Source organism: Acanthochromis polyacanthus, chromosome 1, assembly GCF_021347895.1.
Source record: "Acanthochromis polyacanthus isolate Apoly-LR-REF ecotype Palm Island chromosome 1, KAUST_Apoly_ChrSc, whole genome shotgun sequence".
Taxonomy (NCBI): domain Eukaryota; kingdom Metazoa; phylum Chordata; class Actinopteri; family Pomacentridae; genus Acanthochromis; species Acanthochromis polyacanthus.
The window spans coordinates 65,344,440-65,363,151 of record NC_067113.1 but is presented as its reverse complement, the minus strand read 5'-3'; the positions used below and the strand labels follow the sequence as shown (position 1 = coordinate 65,363,151).

General features: G+C 44.0%; 1 protein-coding gene across 2 annotated transcripts in view; it reads left to right on the top strand.

The window, feature by feature from the left end:
• The window catches only part of scube1 (signal peptide, CUB domain, EGF-like 1), a 236,338-nt gene that overhangs the window by 124,577 nt on the left and 93,049 nt on the right, over positions 1-18,712 (top strand). For both annotated transcript variants that reach the window (XM_051953882.1, XM_051953875.1), the window contains exons 5-6: positions 10,084-10,212; positions 15,967-16,083. In XM_051953882.1, the coding sequence (XP_051809842.1) occupies positions 10,084-10,212; positions 15,967-16,083 (246 nt within the window). The remainder of the gene's footprint in view (positions 1-10,083; positions 10,213-15,966; positions 16,084-18,712) is intronic.

The window sequence follows — 18,712 nt, the reverse complement described above, 5'->3', positions numbered from 1 at the left end:
CTGCCCCATGAACACTTTGGTTTATACCACATGCTTAGTCGAGTCACGGTATCACGCGTTTTGTATTGGTGCAAAAATTGTGTGACAGTTACTGTCCAATAGTGATGTACAGTGATAATTAGAAAGAACTACATCTTAATTCGCTGTTCAATATTGAGTGTCCTTTATATAGGGGAAGTAAATGAATGAGATGCAGAATATGCTCTTGACCGGTATTTCTAATGGTCCATGATAAGTCATGCTGCTAGCTGAGGCTAAATTGCTCAAGAACTATTTTCACAATTAGGTGAGGCTAAAGTTACAAGTTAGTAAGTTAGCAAAGTCAGACGGCTCATCTGCTCTGTGAATGGTCCGTTTGTTTTCAGTGTAATCGTGGTGTTGCAGTCCCATAATATACAGTGGGTACGGAAAGTATTCAGACCCCTTGAATTTTTTCACTCTCTGTGTCATTGCAGCCATTTGCCAAAATCAAAAAAGTTAATTTTATTTCTCATTAATGTACACTCAGCACCCTATCTTGACAGAAAAAAACAGAAATGTAGAATTTTTTTTGCAAATGTATTAAAAAAGAAAAACTGAAATATCATGTGGTCATAAGTATTCAGACCCTGTGTTCAGTATTGAGTAGAAGCACCCTTTTCAGCTAGTACAGCCATGAGTCTTCTTGGGAATGACGCAACAGATTTTTCACACCTGGATTTGGGGATCCTCTGCCATCCTTCTTTGCAGATCCTCTTCAGTTCTGTCAGGTTGGATGGTGAACGTTGGTGGACAGCCATTTTGAGGTCTCTCCAGAGATGCTCAATTGGGTTTAGGTCAGGGCTCTGGCTGGGCCAGTCAAGAACGGTCACAGAGTTGTTCTGAAGCCACTCCTTTGTTATTTTAGCTGTGTGCTTAGGGTCATTGTCCTGTTGAAAGGTGAACCTTCGGCCCAGTCTGAGGTCCTGAGCACTCTGGAAGAGGTTTTCCTCCAGGATATCTCTGTACTTGGTCGCATTCATCCTTCCTTCAATTGCAACCAGTCGTCCTGTCCCTGCAGCTGAAAAACACCCCCACAACATGATGCTCCCACCACCATGTTTCACTCTAGGGATTGTATTGGGCAGGTGATGAGCAGTGCCTGCTTTTCTCCACACATACCGCTTAGAATTAACACCAAAAAGTTCAATCTTGGTCTCATCAGACCAGAGAATCTTATTTCTCATAGTCTGGGAGTCCTTCATGTGTTTTTTGGCAAACTCTATGCGGGCTTTCATGTATCTTGCACTGAGGAGAGGCTTCCGTCGGGCCACTCTGCCATAAAGCCCCGACTGGTGGAGGGCTGCAGTGATAGTTGACTTTGTGGAACTTTCTCCTATCTCTCGACTGCATTTCTGGAGCTCAGCCACAGTGATCTTTGGGTTCTTCTTTACCTCACTCAGCAAGGCTCCTTTCTCACCATTGCTCAGTTTGGCTGGACGGCCAGGTCTATAGGAAGAGTTGTGGTCGTCCCAAACTTCTTCCATTTGAGGATTATGGAGGCCACTGTGCTCTTAGGAACCTTGAGTGCTGCAGAAATTATTTTGTAACCTTGGTCAGATCTGTGCCTTGCCACAATTCTGTCTCCGAGCTCCTTGGGCAGTTCCTTCGACCTCATGATTCTCATTTGCTCTGACATGCACTGTGAGCTGTAAGGTCTTATATAGACAGGTGTGTGCCTTTCCGAATCAAGTCCAATCAGTTTAATTAAACACAGCTGGACTCCAATAAAGAGGCAGAACCATCTCAAGGAGGATCAGAAGAAATGGACAGCATATGAGTTAAATATGAATGTCGCTGCAAAGGGTCTGAATACTTATGACCATGTGATATTTCAGTTTTTCTTTTTTAATAAATTTGCAAAAATTTCTACATTTCTGTTTTTTTCTGTCAAGATGGGGTGCTGAGTGTACATTAATGAGAAATAAAATTAACTTTTTTTGATTTTGGCAAATGGTTGCAATGACACAGAGAGTGAAAAATTTCAAGGGGTCTGAATACTTTCCGTACCCACTGTATATAGATCCAAAAATGTGGTACTGTTGTGATTCTGTCATTGCCAGTGATGACACAACACATTTAGAAATAACAAAATCATAATTTACTGCTCACTATTGAGTGTTTTGCATATAGTGGTTCATGTTTTTCAGCTGTCTGTGTTAATGCTGTGTTAAAAGAATTACTGGAGCACATTTAAGAGTTCAGAGGCCATTTGTTAAGATAGCAAGTTACACACAAAATAGCACTAATACTGAACTCATCATAGATGTCTCAGATGCATGCATTGAAAGTATTTGAATGGCAGTGCAGTACTGGAGCACTTATATGTAAATTAGTATTAACGTTGCCAGGGTAAGGAGTTGTTAAGGGTAACAACTTCCTAGAACTTAACTCTTAACATATTCTTTTTCAGTTGTTTCTTTCAGTTCATTGAGCTTTTGCAAGACATTCAATTAACATTTCAGTTCAGGCTATTTAGGAATGCTGTGTTTTATTATTATCATGGATGTTTCTTTATACAGTTATGAACTATATGTATAGGTGTTTCACATTCCAGAAATGTTAAAGGTCCTCAATCACATTTGTTCTACAGTTGAATGAAGCTGTGAAATCTCTCCTTCTCCCTGGTGAGGAGATCAGGTTGTGAGACTGGCGTTCAGCATCACCTCATTCCTCATCGGCCTCAGAGGAAACTGGGAGGAGACCAACTGTGAGGCTCTAAATTATCCCACTCTGTCTCCATCTCTCTCTCTTTCTGTCTACCTTTCTTTTCCACATTCCTCTTCTCTTTCTTCACTTCAGCTCTCTCCGTCTGTCTGTCTTTCACTTCATTCCTCCCCTTTTCAGTCTCCCATTATGCTCTGCCAGCCAGACTTTTGGGGCTTTGGGGTGTAATGCAGCAAGAGTCAGGTTGTAATAACAAGGCTGTGATATGCTTGGACTTCAGCTGGAGTCAGAGCTCCTGAGAGAGCGAGAGAGATGTGTGGAGAGCTAGATAAAGAAAGGCAAGGAGAGTGAAAGAGAAAGACAGACAGAGGATAATAAAAGAGACAGAAGAGAGGCTGTGTGAGAAGCAGACTCTATCCTGAGGGCTCTTACTGGGCCATGAAGACGTGACTCGGTGTTTTATCTGGACCTGCTGTGGCTCCCAGTGAGGAGCTTCAGTAGTTGCAAACCTGCTGACCTCCACAGTCTAAACAAAGCTGCACACGAAGCTGGAGAAAAGAAACGACAACCTTCTCGCTACCTTCTCGGTGCTTAATGAAGAAGCACAGTCAAAAGTGGCATTGGTAATTTTACAGAGTCCTGTAGTCCTTTTAGCTGAACCAGCTCCATGTTAGCACTTATATCTGATCTTTTCATGCTGTGATTGAGTAAAAAGGCCGTCTGATTGTTGCTCAGTCCGTCTTAACTGTAAATACAGGCTATTTTCACCACGTCATTATTAAATGTGTTCACTTTGAATTCTCACTCTGGCTGATTATCAGATCAAATATTTGGCTTTTTTCTATATTATCAGTGTTATTTTTTTAGTGATTCCAGACAAAATGTGCCACATGGTCAACTATTGTTTGTTCTTTCCACTGATTTTACACATGAACATTATTTTACTCTTCAGAAGCAGTGCTACGCAGTGAAACAGCAGTCTGTGGATTTACAGGGAGTTTTCTAAAGTATCCTAATGATAAGTATCACAGAAAGACTGTGTACCAAACTCGGGCTGTGGATTTTGGAAGACATGGGTATTTACTACTTAGGAAGGGTACGGAGATGCTATCAGGTTGCATAATGGGACTCTTTTGGAGTGTGATCTTTTCATATATTTCTTGCAGGCCTCCTAACTTTCTAGAAGTGTTAAACTATTTTGCTTGAGTAGCCCTTTAAGCATGCTTACCGCTTCACTTTCTGTGTGGTTGGGTTGCTCAGTTCTGTTGTAGTGATGCAGTGATCTCGGCAGACGTCAGGAATAAAGTATGTTTTTTTTGCGTGCTGCTGTGCCTAGCAGCACTGCTTGCATGAAAACACTGCTGTGATCTTGCAATTTGTTGATGCACAGGAATTGGTTGAATTAGAAGTGTGTGTTACTACTGATTAGTTTTATAATCGCCTCACTTTGAGTGAATGTGGCTTCTGAATGCCTCCGTCTATGTATCAGAAGGTCGGTTCAGATACTGAGCTCAACAGAGCTGGACATCATGTGGCTGAATATGTATCCTGGGACCCGTGGGGGTTATTCAAGCTGTACAACTGAACGTGTCAGTGAGCTGAAGACTTTGCCTCTCGGCCTCACTGCCTCCTTACATCGGACGCACTGCGAGGCCACGGTTCGTGCCCGCAGCTCTATTTGCTGTTTTAGGCTTAATTGTGCTGAGTGCCGGGCCTGTGTCCGCCTTCTCCCTCCGCCTCAGTTTATTTGACTTCTCCCAGGTTTAAATTGATTGTAGAAACACTGCTTTCTTATGAGTTTAGTTTTCAAACAGGGCCAGTGCATGCTTTGGCAACTGTTCAAAGTTTTTTGACCCCCTGGCTTCATTGCTTTGCTAATTTTATGGGTTGTACAGGTTCCAAATTTGACTATGCTTCAGTACCTGCGCTGCATTTAACATAGGCTGAAATATATTGGTGGAATTATGCGGGTATAGGATGGATTTGGTTTTTATCTTTTGTTAATTATGTAAATGCACAATTTCCTTTAAAGATCTGGCTCCTTTGATTTTGGATTTTGATGGAATGGTCTTGTTTGGGGTGGACAGCTACAATGGCAGTGTTTAAGAAAGAACGTTTTGTTGGTGAAAGGGGCTCTTTAGAGGGAATAGCGCCATAATGAAGTACTTGAAGAGCTCTTGGGTCCCGTAAAGGGACATTATTCGCCATGGGGACCAGGGAAGGGGTGTGTCTAGATGGAGTGCGGTGAATGCTACAGTTCCACACTAATTCAAATCGTACAGACTTAAGAGACTCCTTAATGACAGCCCAGTTATTCACCTCTCTGATACTGTGTCTTTTCATTTTAGTCACAGTGACACATTATTGGCCTGAAGTTACACTGTTTTATTATTTTAATGAACTTTCAGATTCTTATAATGTCATCTTTTTTTTTGCATCTTTGTAGATTCTATGTCACTGTATGTATTTGCTTCTGGTGTAAATCCATTCAGCATGATCAAGCGCAGGTCCTCTACAGTCAATATCAGTGTCCAGAAGATATACAGAATATGCACGTCTCTACCAAACATGCACAGACCTCCACATGTATTATTTTAGAAACATAAAATACTGTAAAATGTTAAATTTTGTGACAGTATTTTAAAGTCAGACATTCAGAAACCAAGTTGAACTTTGCAGTTTAAGAATTAAGTTCTGAAAGTTTCACTGTAGGGACCTGTGGCACAGATTTTTATGCATTTGAGGTGTCTGTGTTGGACTACATGTGTTGTGTGACCTCTACAATTGTTGTGGTTCCAGTCTATATAAGTTGCTTTGTGATAGAGAGCAACAGTAACACATCTTTGTTTCATTCAATTCAAACAATTTCAATTATATGTATATATATATATATATATATATATATATATATATATATATATATAAATATATAACGGATTTCTTTTTAAACTTCTTATGGGTACTGCTGGACACTACATTACAAATTTTAAACATTTTAACACTTTTGTATAACAGACTATTGTCTTGTCTTTTTAATTCACAGTGCTGCAACCTCCAACACTATGAAAATTAAAAGAGAAAAACCTGTAGCCTAAGCTGATTAATCACAGTTCTTGTTGTCACTGCATAGTTTGTCTGTCAACACAGTAACCCAGACAAATGGTTACATTTTCAAAGAAGAGCACACGGTGGATGTGCGATGTCCCTTAGCTATGCTGTAACCCTCTAACACAGAAGAATGAGTGAGTCTTTATTGAGTGTTGAGACCAAAATCAGCTTTATGTTAAAACAACAAAGGGTCTATGTTTGTGGGAGTGTGTCTGCTAGGACATGGAAAACAAAGTTAAGTTTAGTTAAGTGTAATTAATATATCAATAAGTTAGTATCTCAGACAACAAAAACTGCACAGATACAGTGGACAAAGGTTTTTTTCCGACTGGGAATTTCATAAACAAGTGACAAAAGACAGTAAAGTGAGTTATGTTAAAGTTGTTCATTGTACATTTTAATTTCTTCTATAATTGTAATATTTTTATTAAAAGTGTTATGTTCAAAATTAATCTTGTCACACATTTTTGAAAAAACAAAAAACAGCTTCTATACAATTCCATGTGGTTCTTGTAATTTCTTATCTGTTCGAGTGTGTTCTAATACTATTCTAACACTGTAAATTCAGACCAGCTGATGCTGTAGTTCTCTACTCAGTTACTAGTTAATTGCAGTTCACGGTTGAAACCAAAGAGCTCAGTGAGGTTGTTACTAGGGTTCATCTCTGAGAGAGAGCTGCACATTGTGGCTGCTCACAAGATGAGGAAAAGCTATAAAGCAACATCCAATTGTTTTTCAAGTGCCAGTGGCCGCAGTGCAAAACATCATCAAAAAGTAAAAAGTTCCACTCCATGGAAAACGGTGTGGTAGGAAGCAAAAGCCCAGCGCTGGCAAGTATGGTCATGTGAGAGGCCAAGAACAATTCAAGGATCACACCAAATCCATCCTGATGAAGCTAAGCAGTTCTGGTACCAACATCTCAAACAGACCTTCCTACAGATACTGCATGGAGGCTGGTCTTCATGGATACCAATGAAGAAGAACTTCACTTCTCCATGACAGACTCATCGTAGCTCACCTGGAGAGAAGACAAGCTTTTGGTCCTCAGTTCTTCAGTCTGATTAGGTACAAATGTAGTTGTTTGGACACAGAGATGTGACAAAAGAAAAGAGAAGCATGGTGGGGAAAATATAATGCTTTGCAACTCTGGAAACTAATCACAGTCCCTTTTTGTAAGATAAAAAGAAAACATTAGTGATGGCAGTAAAAGTAATAGTAACCAACAACGGAAAGATCTACCTGAACTGTGTGTTTGTTTGTAAATGATTAACCAAAGCAGCACCTTGCCAGATGAGCAAACATGGAAAGTCCTTTAAAAGTTGATGATATGTTAAATTGTTCTTTTTCACCATTTGCCAAACTGTCCAACAGATTTCTGTCAAGTAGAGTCATTCTGTTAACTGACAGAGATACATTCTTCAACAGGAAAACTGGCGATAACCATATTAGCCACTCCACAGTGATGTAAGTCTGTTTCAGAAAATTTCAGCTTAGTTGAGCCAGCTGATTAGTACACTTGAAACTATTGAACTGTCATAGATGCCAAATACAAAGCAGACCGTAATATCCTAACTATCCTGTTTTGACCCTGACCCTCTTTTCTGAGTGGAGCTAATTTTTACTGACATTCCCAAGTTCATACCACAACTGTTTTCATCACTTATCAATGGAGGACTTATCACACGAGCCAATGAGGAACCTTGGCAAAGAAAAGAAGATTAAGGTCTGAGAAACAAAATTATGAAACCATAGTAACAGGTGTCCTTTTCAGGGAGTACATGTTGTTGTGGTGGAAGTCCATTTGTCTGCCCTTGAGGAGAGAGCTCCCCTCTGTCCTTGTTTATTGCCTAATACTCCCATTTCAGAAGAATAAAGACTCAATGAAACATGTTGATCCAGGCCAGTCATATGAGAAATGGACTGAGCGGTACGAGGAACAACGAGCTACCAAAATCTGTCTTGGGAGAAAAACTGCAACTTCCAATGTAAGTCTGACGGAAAGCTCAAGGAAAGAAAAACTGTATTGTGAAACTTTGATTAGATTGGAGTGTAATATAAAGACACTGGTTACTCATCTTTGGTGAGTGAAGACATTTGATTGTGGCATGATGAGAAGACGTCCACACACTCCCTAACTAACTTTCCCAGCTCTTCCCAGAGTTCAGTGATATCTTTGGCTGGTTTCATCCTCCCTACTTGCCTCTCTGGAGAACACTGGCCCTCCGTCCTCCACCGTTTTGCTTCCTCCCCCAGCTCCTCTCTCTGCTGATCAAGATTTAAACACTGGTCTATTTCACATATTATTGCCGCAGTGTGCTCTGTAAATCACCAGGAATAGACTGAGACCACATCAGACAGGCCCGGGTGAAGGAATGAAGGGATGGAGGAAACAGAAGATGAGTAGTAGAGTAGTAGAATTAGAAGCCATGGAAGTGCTGACAAGAAGATGCATCAGATCAGTGGCAGCTGAGAGCGACATGGACTGAGCAGGTCATAGACTCACATGTAGAGCCCAACTGGTGCTTATGAATATTGTCAGGATGAACATTGTGGAATTTCAGAAAGCATTATACTGACTTTTAGCAATAAGGGTAGGAAAACAGTGGTTTAATGACCCTTGGCTGCTCAGCAGGGCCTGAGGATTGGGCTTACTGTCACAGACAGCAGAGAAACCACAGGTCTGTAGTTACAAGTCTCCTCACTGTCTCCTTTCAAGAGTACAGAAATTTGTGCACCCGAAGGGATGTTCTCTGCTGTGATTATGGGTGATTATGCAGAGGGTGAAGGGTTGTCAGCAGTGGTGTCAAGGCAGTCACAGTAAAAAAAAAAAATCCTTTATGTTCATACGGTTGTCGTAAAATTTGTCATGTATTCTTGGTCCTTTCTATTTCTTATCCGTACATATTCTATTGGTTTTTTTTTTTAAAGAATATGAATACATGCATACACTAGTCTCCTGCTGAGTTAACTCTGCACTGCTGAACGTACATGAACTTAAACTCAATTTACACTTACATGTCAAATCTGTAAGATTCACATTTTAATGTTTTGATTATGATACGTGATCAAACATCAGATTTCCACACATAAAATAAAACATATGCACCCTACTCATAGTTAGTAATAACAAACTAGGGCATCACACAGCCATTTGTCACAGTCATTGCGCTGTAGTCTGCTCACTACTTTGGCTGATTTTGTGAATATTCTCACCCTGTCTCCCAAAAATGTAATTTCTGTATAAATAAAATTCTATTTTAATTGCATTTTGAAATGAAAAGGTTTTGCCAGATTATGTTTGTGACATGTCACAGTGAATTTCAAATCAAGATCTCTTTGCCATTTATTTTGTTGGTTTATTGTTGTTTTTTTCAGTCAACTAATTATGTATTGGATGAGCGGGGCTTGTCACCTGGTAACTCAGAAAATGGGTGTTAAACATGTTGTGAAAGAGTCATCTTCTAACCCAGTCTGTGATAATTCCCTCAACCTAACCATTTTGGTGCCTAAACCTAATCAAACAGTGACTGAAAACACAAAGTTATAAAAATTGACTGAATGTATGAATTAATAAATGAATGGAATGTGTGTCAAAGGGTTATTTATATCCATCTGGTAGTTGTCTCAGAAATATTTTTGATCTGGACCAAAGGAATGAGACTCACTGATTGACCACTGGTCTGTAAAGTTATTCTTTAGAGCCTTTATTCTGGTCCAAATAGAACAACAGATTAAAACTGATGTGATGCCATTGCAGGAGTATCACCAGAGAGCCATTCTGAAAGTACAGATTGTCAAACACTGCAAACCACTGAAAAACATTTGACAGTAAATAGTGAAGGGAATATGTGCACACACTCTACAGCCAAGTGGTAGTAAAGTTCAGTAAAACCTCAGTATGCATGATTTCCATAATATGATATGGATGCATCATGATAGAGATAAACGGCCCTGAAACCTATTTTGTCTGCTATCTTTTCTTCATTTTCTTCTCACCATGCTTTAGAAAATGAAATCCAATATTTTAATGTGCTAATTTGGATTTAGGAATGGTTAAATTCCTTTTTTGAATCGTAATCTCATGGGTGGTGGAGTCAGTGGGTTGTCCAGTCGCCCACCCAGACCTGATGAAGTGAATTTTTGATTGTTAAACTTTCAATACAATTTTTTTTTTTTTTACTCTGATTGTTGCTTATTTATTGTCATACAGAAACACCTAAACAAGATTTCAGACTTGTCATTGTAGAATAAAAGCATTTTAATGTCCCATTGTCCCTGTCCCTTGAACAGATGGAATGAACTGCATGAACAAGGACCATGGCTGTGCCCACATCTGCAGAGAGGCTCCAGGCAAAGGTGGAGTGTCGTGCGAGTGCCGACCTGGCTTTGAGCTAGCCAAAAACCAGAAGGACTGTACATGTATGTATTACATTTGACCCCACAGTGACACACAGACACACAGGAAGCCAATGTGCTTTAATGTCAACATTATGCCAGGTTTGCTCACATTTGTTTACATTGTTCACAGCTTACAGATGTTAAATGTTTTGCAGTCCTATGTACATTTTTACGTAATGCTTTCCGTCATCTGTTAATCTTTAGTCAATTGACTTGTCATTTTATTTTATAGCTCACATGGCAGCAAGGTATTAACACTTTGTTTTATAGACTTGATTTTATTGCAGTTACGTACTGGTGCGATGAAGGATCTAAACTATTCCTGTAATAAACATCTGTAATAGCAATGATGGACAAATTCCAGTAGGCCTTCAGTGCTAAAATATGAGGGTGGACATTTAATACCAAAATCAGTTAAGCGTTTCAGGCTAGACTGAAGGTGCTGAAGGATTCAGTAGAGAGAATTCATGTCTCTAAACACCCCTTTGCAGCTCAATCCCTGTTTCTCACTCTTCACGCCGAATGCCTGCAGCCATGGAATTCAGGGCTGCTGTTTTTGAGGGGGAAAAAAAAGCTTTTAGTTACACTTTGTTTGGCAACACATCTTGTTCTCCTCTCAGACATTTAGAGTGTAAAGATTGTGAAAGGCTCGAATGCATTGCCCACTGTGGTAATATTTCATTGGTGGCTAGTGCTGAGACGGCCTGTGAGGTATGGCGGCATAGGGCGCCATACTTCCTAAATTAGTAATAAAAGAAACGGCAGTTATGTCTACAGTGCCTTCATGTACACGGACACACAAACAAGCGCTTCTTTTCCTTAGGTGCCCTCTCTGCTGTTCATCTCTCCTCCACTATTTCTTGTTCTGTGTCCTACTCCCTCTTTCGCTGTCTGCCTCATCCTTTTGCCTTTTATCATTTCTAATCCTCTGTCTTCCATTATTTTTCTTCTTCTTAGAACCGCTGCAAGATCCAAAAATGGTGATTGTTAGGGAAATACAAATTTTACAAAATTGCTGAAAAAATCACTATATGTATTCATACTTGCTTTCTTCGCTCTAAGAACTGTAAGGACTAGGCAAATTGTTATTTATTTTTTGGCCTTTTTTATATAGGACAGTGGAGAGAAACAGGAAACATAGGGAGAAGAGTGGGGTAAAGACATGTAGTCAGTGGCTGTGGGTCGGACTCTAACACATGGCTGCTTCGTCAGAACCTATAACTCCTGTTTACGGGTCCCCCGCTCAACCAGTTGAGCTACAGGTTTAACTAGGACTAGACAAATTACACAAAAAAAACAAAGGTGGACGAATTATAAGAAACAGTACACTGCTGACTGGTTTAGGACCAATGAACTACAGCTGACAGTGGGCTGCAACACCCAAAAAGTTGTTGCAGTGAAACATTGCCTCTTTATCCTACCTATTATTTTACACTGTCATGAACCACGAGTGAACCCAAGCAGCAGGTACAAACAGGCAGATGAATTAATAAGGAGTTTATTAATCAGAAAAATAAAACAGGAGGGTTCTCCATAAGGGAGGCATGGGGAAAAAACATAACGGGGAAACTAAACTGAACTAAACTAAGGGCGGACCTGACGGCCGAGGTAAAAGCTAAACATAAACTAAACTAACCGGGAAGGTGACTCACTGAATGTCCAGGGATTAGGAGACAAGGTGGGGAGCAGAGCTGAGGGAGCCAGAGGTGGGGTTGTGGCGATGGTCGAGGGGCAGACAGTCCGGGAGCAGATGGAGGAGGGAAGACTGAGCCGGTAGGATAATCCAAAGAAAGCTGAGTCCAGGTAGTGACGTGCATATGGCTGTGAGCGGCGAGAATCCGGCATGAGGCATGAAGCAATGATCCCGCGGAGAGCCGTGAAGAGAGCCAGGCTTTTATATTGCGCTGATAGAGACTCGCATCAGCTGTGAAGCCGCACAGCCGCTCGTGGTTGGCTTGACGAGCCAGAGCACAGGAGCGGGAGGGGACGTGACAGTACTCCCTCCTTGAGGTGCGCCTCCTGGCGCACACTGGACCGGTCGGGGTGCCGACGGGGCATCTTCGGGACCCACAGGGATCCAGCCAGAGGGACCGCTCCGAGGAGTGACCCGAGGGACGGGCGGGCTGGGGACGGGCGGGTGGGGGGGACAACTCCAGAGGATGACCCGGGGGCAGGACAGGCCAGGGCTGGACAGGCTGGAGCCAGACAGGCTGAATGGATTGCTCCCGAGGACGGCCTGGAGGCTAGGCAGGACAGGCTGGAGCCGGACAGGCTGAAAGGACAGCCCGGGAGCTGATGGCTGGGCCGACGGAGGTCCTCAGGAGGCCGGACTGGGAACCGGCGGGCGAGTCGATAGGGACCTTGTGGAGGCCGGGCTGAGAACTGGCAGCCGGACCGACTGGAATCCTCCGGGGGCCGGGCCGGGCCGGTGACCGGGCTGGGTGCCAGCGGCGGCGGGACCCCTCCGGGGGCTGGACTGGAAACCGGTGGCTGATCCGATGGGGACCCTCTGTAGGCCGGATTGAGAACCGGCGGCGGCGGTGGGACCCTTCCGGGACCCCACCAGGGGCAGAACTGGATCTGGAGCCGAGGACCCCGGAGGGGGCGGGGCTGGAGCCGGAGCCGAGGGCCTCTCTGGGGGCGGAGCTGGAGCCGGAGCCGAGGGCCCTCCGGGGACAGAGCTGGAGCCGAGGGCCCCTCCGGGGACAGAGCTGGAGACGGGGGATCCTCCGGGGGCTGAGCAGGAGACGAGGGATCTTCCGGGAGCAGAACTGGATCCGGGGCCGGATTCGGAACTGAATCCGGGGACCCCTCAGGGGGCAGGACTGAGGACAGGACTGGACACAGGATTGGGGACTCCTTGGGAAGCCAGACTGGGGACAGGACTGGACTCGGGTTTGGGGACCCCTTGGGGGTCCAATTGGGGGCTGAACTGGGTTCAGGACTGGGGATTTATCAAGGGGCAGGACTAGATTTGGGACTGGGGACGGGACTGGACTTGGGACTGAGGACCCCTGGGGGATAGGACTGAAAGTGGGTATTCTTCGGGGAATGAGACTGGGGACTGAACAAAACAAAGAGCTGGGGTCTGAACTAAACCAAGACCTGGGAACCTTTCAGGGAGCTGGATTGAATTCTGAACTGGATGTGGAATGGAGGACAGGACTAGAGTCGGGGCTGGGGACCTTTCGGGGAATAGGACCGGGGACAAGACTGAATGTGGAACAGGGAACCCCGTGGGGGGCGGAACTGGGAATTTCTCGGAGAGCAGGACTGGACATGGGACTGAGGAGACCACCACTGCAGGAAGACCAATTGGGGAGGACGCTGCAGGGGCGCCACTTGGTGTTGCGGTGGCGTGACTCCATTTCAGGACTGGTGGAGAGGCGCTACTCCCCTTCAAGGGTTCAGGGGAGGCGTTACGCCTCTTCAGGGCATGGGGGGAGGCCCTACACCTCCTTAACGCTGCCGAGGAGGAGTTATACCACCTCAAGGCTGCTGAGAAGGCGTTACGCCTCTTCAAGGGTTCAGGGGAGGCGTTATGCCTCTTCAGGGCTCGGGGGGAGGTGCTACACCTCCTTAAGGCTGCCGAGAAGAAGTTATACCCCCTCAAGGCTGCCGAGAAGGTGCTACACCTGTCCAAAGGTTCAGGGGAGGCCTTAAGCCTCCTCAAGGCTGTCGAGGAGGCGTTCCGCCTCTTCAAAGACTCGGGGCGGCATTATGCCTCAACAAGGACTCGGGGGAGGCATCTCGCCTCCTCAAGGCTGCCGAGGAGTCGTTAGGCCCCTTCAAGGCTGCCAAGGAGGCGTTTCGCCTTAACAAGGACTCGAGGGAGGCGTTTATGCCTCAAAAAGGACTCAGGGGAGGCATTATGCCTCAACAAAGACTCGGGGGAGGCATTTCGCCTCATCAAGGACTCGGGGGAGGCATTTCGCCTCATCAAAGCTGCAGAGGAGGCGTTTCGCCTCATCAAAGCTGCAGAGGAGGCGTTTCGCCTCATCAAAGCTGCAGAGGAGGTGTTTCACCTCATCAAAGCTGCAGAGGAGATGTTTCACCTCTTTAAAGCTGGAGAGGAGGCGTTTCGCCTCTTCAAGGTTGCAGGAGAAGCTTGTAGCTTCTTTGAGATTGGAGGAGAGGCGGGAAACCTCTTTAAAGCTGCAGGAGAAGCTTTTAGCTTCCTCAAGGCTGCAGAGGAAACTTTAGCTTCCTCAAGGCTGCAGGGGAAGCCTTTAGCTTCCTCAAGGCTGCAGGGGGAGCTTTAGGCTCCTTCAAGGCTGCAGGGGAAGCTTGAAGCTCCTTCAAAGCTGCAGGGGGAGCTTTAAGCTCCTTCAAAGCTGCAGGGGAGGCTGGGAGCCTTAACGCTGCAGGGCCCACTTGGACCGGAGATGGGGCAATGGCCCCCACAAGGACAAAAGACGGGGCGATGGGCCCCACAGGAACCGAAGACGGGGCGATTGGCCCACAGGAACCAAAGACGGGGCGATGGGCTGCACAAGCATAGAAGGGAATGAGGCGGTACAGGACCGCTCCTCCTCCGGTGGGAGTGAGGCGGCACGGAACCGCTCCTCGACTGTGGTTGAGGCAGCATCGAGCCTCTCAAGGACAGCAGGGGCAGCATTTACTGCCTCCAGGAGTGAGGTGGCAGCTCCGGGATCCGTAATGGAAGCCATAGACTCCCTGTAGGTCGAATAGGCCACCTTGAGCCCCTCCAACCCCGAGATGGAGGCGATAAGCACCTCATGGGCGGAGGTGACGGCCTCGGACCCCCAAGACGGGGTATAGCGGCCATCAGTCTCTCTGGGACTGCCAAGACCGCTTTTAGTGCCTCAGGAACCGAGGGGGTGACACTAGGTCCTCCCTGCACGAGGGCAACAGAGGTGTCGCCCTGCTCAGGAACCGAGGAGGTGCAGGGCTCCTCCGGAGCCGGAGCGCCACGGCGCCTCCTGGCGTTTCACCTTCGGCAACCAGGCTCCCTTGCAGGTGGCACTGTGGCTAGCGGGGAAACAAGATCTGGTTGACTACAGGGTGGTATGCTAGCGCCCGAAAGGTTGGCTAGCCCAGAGGCCGGCAGACTGGTGGTCTCAGAACAGGTATGGTGCAAGACAGAGCTAGGGATGGTCAGGTATGGTAGAGGAGTCTCCAAAAACTCCTTAATTTCATCCGGCAGGTGACCAATTAACCAGGGTCTCTGGGCAGCTACTCTGCGACCCAAGGTAACAGTGATATTTTTTGGGTCCTCCTTCCATTCTGAATCTGAAAAGAATCTTCATCTTTATCTGTCTGGCAAACCTTGCTTTGGGGACTTTTGAATTTCAGTTATAGGATGCTAAGCTTAATTTTTCTGTTAGTAAACTGTCTCTCAACAATCCTTGCTAATGTGTGCTTTCTTGTATCATTTGCCTTGTTGTAGCACATGTGCAGCATCTACTAAGGGCAAATGAATAGGTTGCTGTAGTAGGCTGCATCAGTCATTTTAGTCACTCAAGAACAATGTGTGTTTGTGTTGTAATAGAGCCCTGCAGCAGCTGTAGTAATTGTGACAGGACCAAAAAAAGAAGTAGTACAATGGTATTATAAAACTGTAGTTGCATTGTCACAATAGTCCTTTGTTGATCAAAAAAATTATCTCATTTAAAAGTTTCTGTCCCCTGATCTGTTTCTCCAAACCACAAGTAGGACAAATTGTGGGCAAAAGAATAAATCAAATTTCATGAGTATTGTGTTTCACATAATATTCAAAGCTGATGCAAGACTTAATATGTGTGTTGTCTTCAGTGACGTGTAACTATGGAAATGGCGGCTGCCAGCACACATGTGATGATACGGACACGGGACCGGTGTGTGGCTGCCACCAGAAGTACGCTCTGCACTCAGACAGCAAGACCTGCATTGGTGAGTGACAACCATGAAGGCTTCCCAACAACACTGGGTGTATGATAGAAGCTCTTTAACAGTTCTGTAGCAGAGATGGTTTTGAATAAAGAAAGTCACACAGTGAGGAAGTGGGCAAGGAGGGCTGGAGTTGGAGGTAGTTGGTAGAAAGATCACCTCCTGGCCCCTCAGCAGTTCTTACCCTTTCCTTATTTAAACACTGTGAACACAAAAGAGGCAGGGAGCTTCTCACGCAAACAGAAAGAACCAGGACTCAAACTGAATTATCTCCATAACCAGCTCTGCCCTGATTTATCCCTCAATTGTAGTCAACCAACACAGTCAATAAGGACATGAATGAGATTCAGTCCTGTACAATCCTGCCCGATGTACCTCTGGAACTGTGGAGAAGACAAATGAATAAAACATTATTCAATCAATGCCTCACTTAGAAGAGCTGTAGACTGGCTTTACCTGCAGTACATCATGCATCTGACCTGCATTAGTAGTGCACATATGTCTATTATGCACCAGAATCACTGCTGTAGAGCTACCATTATCATAAATATATGTTTGGTACAAGATGAGCATTCATCATGAACATTAAATACGTTGTTTTCTGAGGATCAATTTTAAAGTGCAAATCTATATCATCACTGACAGTAGGTATATGGGTTTCAAAATTGGACTCAAATCATTACCTGACTGCAGAGAGTGTTTAAGAATGAGGCAACACAGTCCTGTTGGGGGTGGAAGACTGTAGGTTATCCACAAAAACACCATGCACAAATAGAAATTATAATGTCTTCTCTGAGTCGCTGTCCCCATCATGTTAGCTACATAAACAGAAATGTCTGTAACACACAAGCACAATGAGAATTCACAAAGCCTTAAGGACCAATGAATGAGCAGGGATATGCTTAGAATATCAGAGAAATGATGGTATTGTCTGGTGCAGAATGAATGACTGACACATCTCCCTCTCTGAAAAGCACATGCATCATGTCAGAATTCAGTTGACTTAGTGAGCCCTGTTCGCAGCCGGCCGGCAGCTCTCTGCCCAAGCAGGTCATTTGTACTGATGACTGTCAACAGAAGCATGCTTTCACACCGGGACTCCCACTTAAAGGGTATTCATTTTCATCTTGCTATTTTTCTAATCAGTACAAGATGAATAAGGCGTTCAAGGTAAGTGAAGCTGTTCAGAGTTTTTCCTCCAGCCTCCTTCCTGCTGATATAAATATGAGAAAGTCTGTAGAACCTGTAAGCATTTTCTATTCTTTCACATCTTTGCTCTCATAGCCAGTTTGCCTCAGTCTGCCAGTCACTGGTTGTTTGTGTAGACTGGCCTCAGTGACATGTAATCTATGGTGCCTGTGCAGGTATTAAGGTACTGATCATTTGTGTTTAGTACCTTCAAATTCAAAGTGGAGTTCAGAAATGAATGCTCTGAATTTACTTAAATTCCTTTTGTCAAGATAATAAAAGCAATGCCTACTCTTTTCCCCTTAAAATGATGACATTCAGTTATTTTTAAAGTAGGAAATGAAGTTAGAGATAAGATGACCTCTTATTCCAGAATTTAATTCTCACTTTTTAAAACCATTTTGATGCTATTGAGACATTGTTTCAGAAGTTTTCTTTTGCTGGCTAATTTTAAATTTTAGCTGCACAATAGTTCTTGTGTAATCCGGCACAAAATAAACAAAGTTGTCAAGCCATGCACAGTCTGAATGGGATGCTTGGGTTTATGTTGGTGTTAGATTATGTAATGTAGCTACAGTACTGTATATTTAGCACTTTGACTGTTTGGTTAAGCAGATTATTTCTGTTCATTTAGTCCGTGTTGGGATTAGTATTATCAGCAAATGATAAACTGCACTAAACTTATTTAGAATACAAATGATACAACAGAAGTGAGTACAGCCCTGTGCATTACAACTTCAATGTCAAATGATTCAAACTTTAACAACTTTCAATAATCACATTATGTCTAAGTTGACCAGTAGGTGCTTGCTCTTATTCAAATAAAATCTAACAGTTTAGGGTCTCTATATTGAAAAAGCGGACTCCACAGTATGAACTCAGTGCAACAAATGTTTGTCAATACTGTGCCAATCTTTATTTTCAATCTCAAACTCAACGTTCTTCAGCACAGAGGATACCAGTGTTTCTGGAGAGATACTGCCATTCTTCAGAGACAGGATTTTTCAGTTGCACTTTGCTCTACCTTTCTCTTTAAATTACCCCAAAAGTGTTCGATTGACTTCAAGTCAGCCAAGACATACTTGCCATGTCAGAGTTTTCACTTACTTCTTGTTCTTTAGAAACTCCTGTGTGATTTTGGCAGTGAGCCTTGAATGGTTTTCATGCTGCTCTGCCAAACTTGTGCACACTGCGAGTTATCTTGTCAGAAAGTGTTTTGGTATATCCACAGGCGTTCATGGTGCCGTCAATAAACGTCAACTATCCAACACCTTTGCACTCATGCAGCCCAATATCATTACCTTTCCACCTTCATGCTTGACTAATGGGACTATGCACTTACTGTTGCAGTCCTGCTCAGGTTCACACCCAATTCTAGACGTCATTGTGCAAAACGAATTCACCTTGGTTGAATCTGACCAAAGAATGTTTTTGCAATATCCAT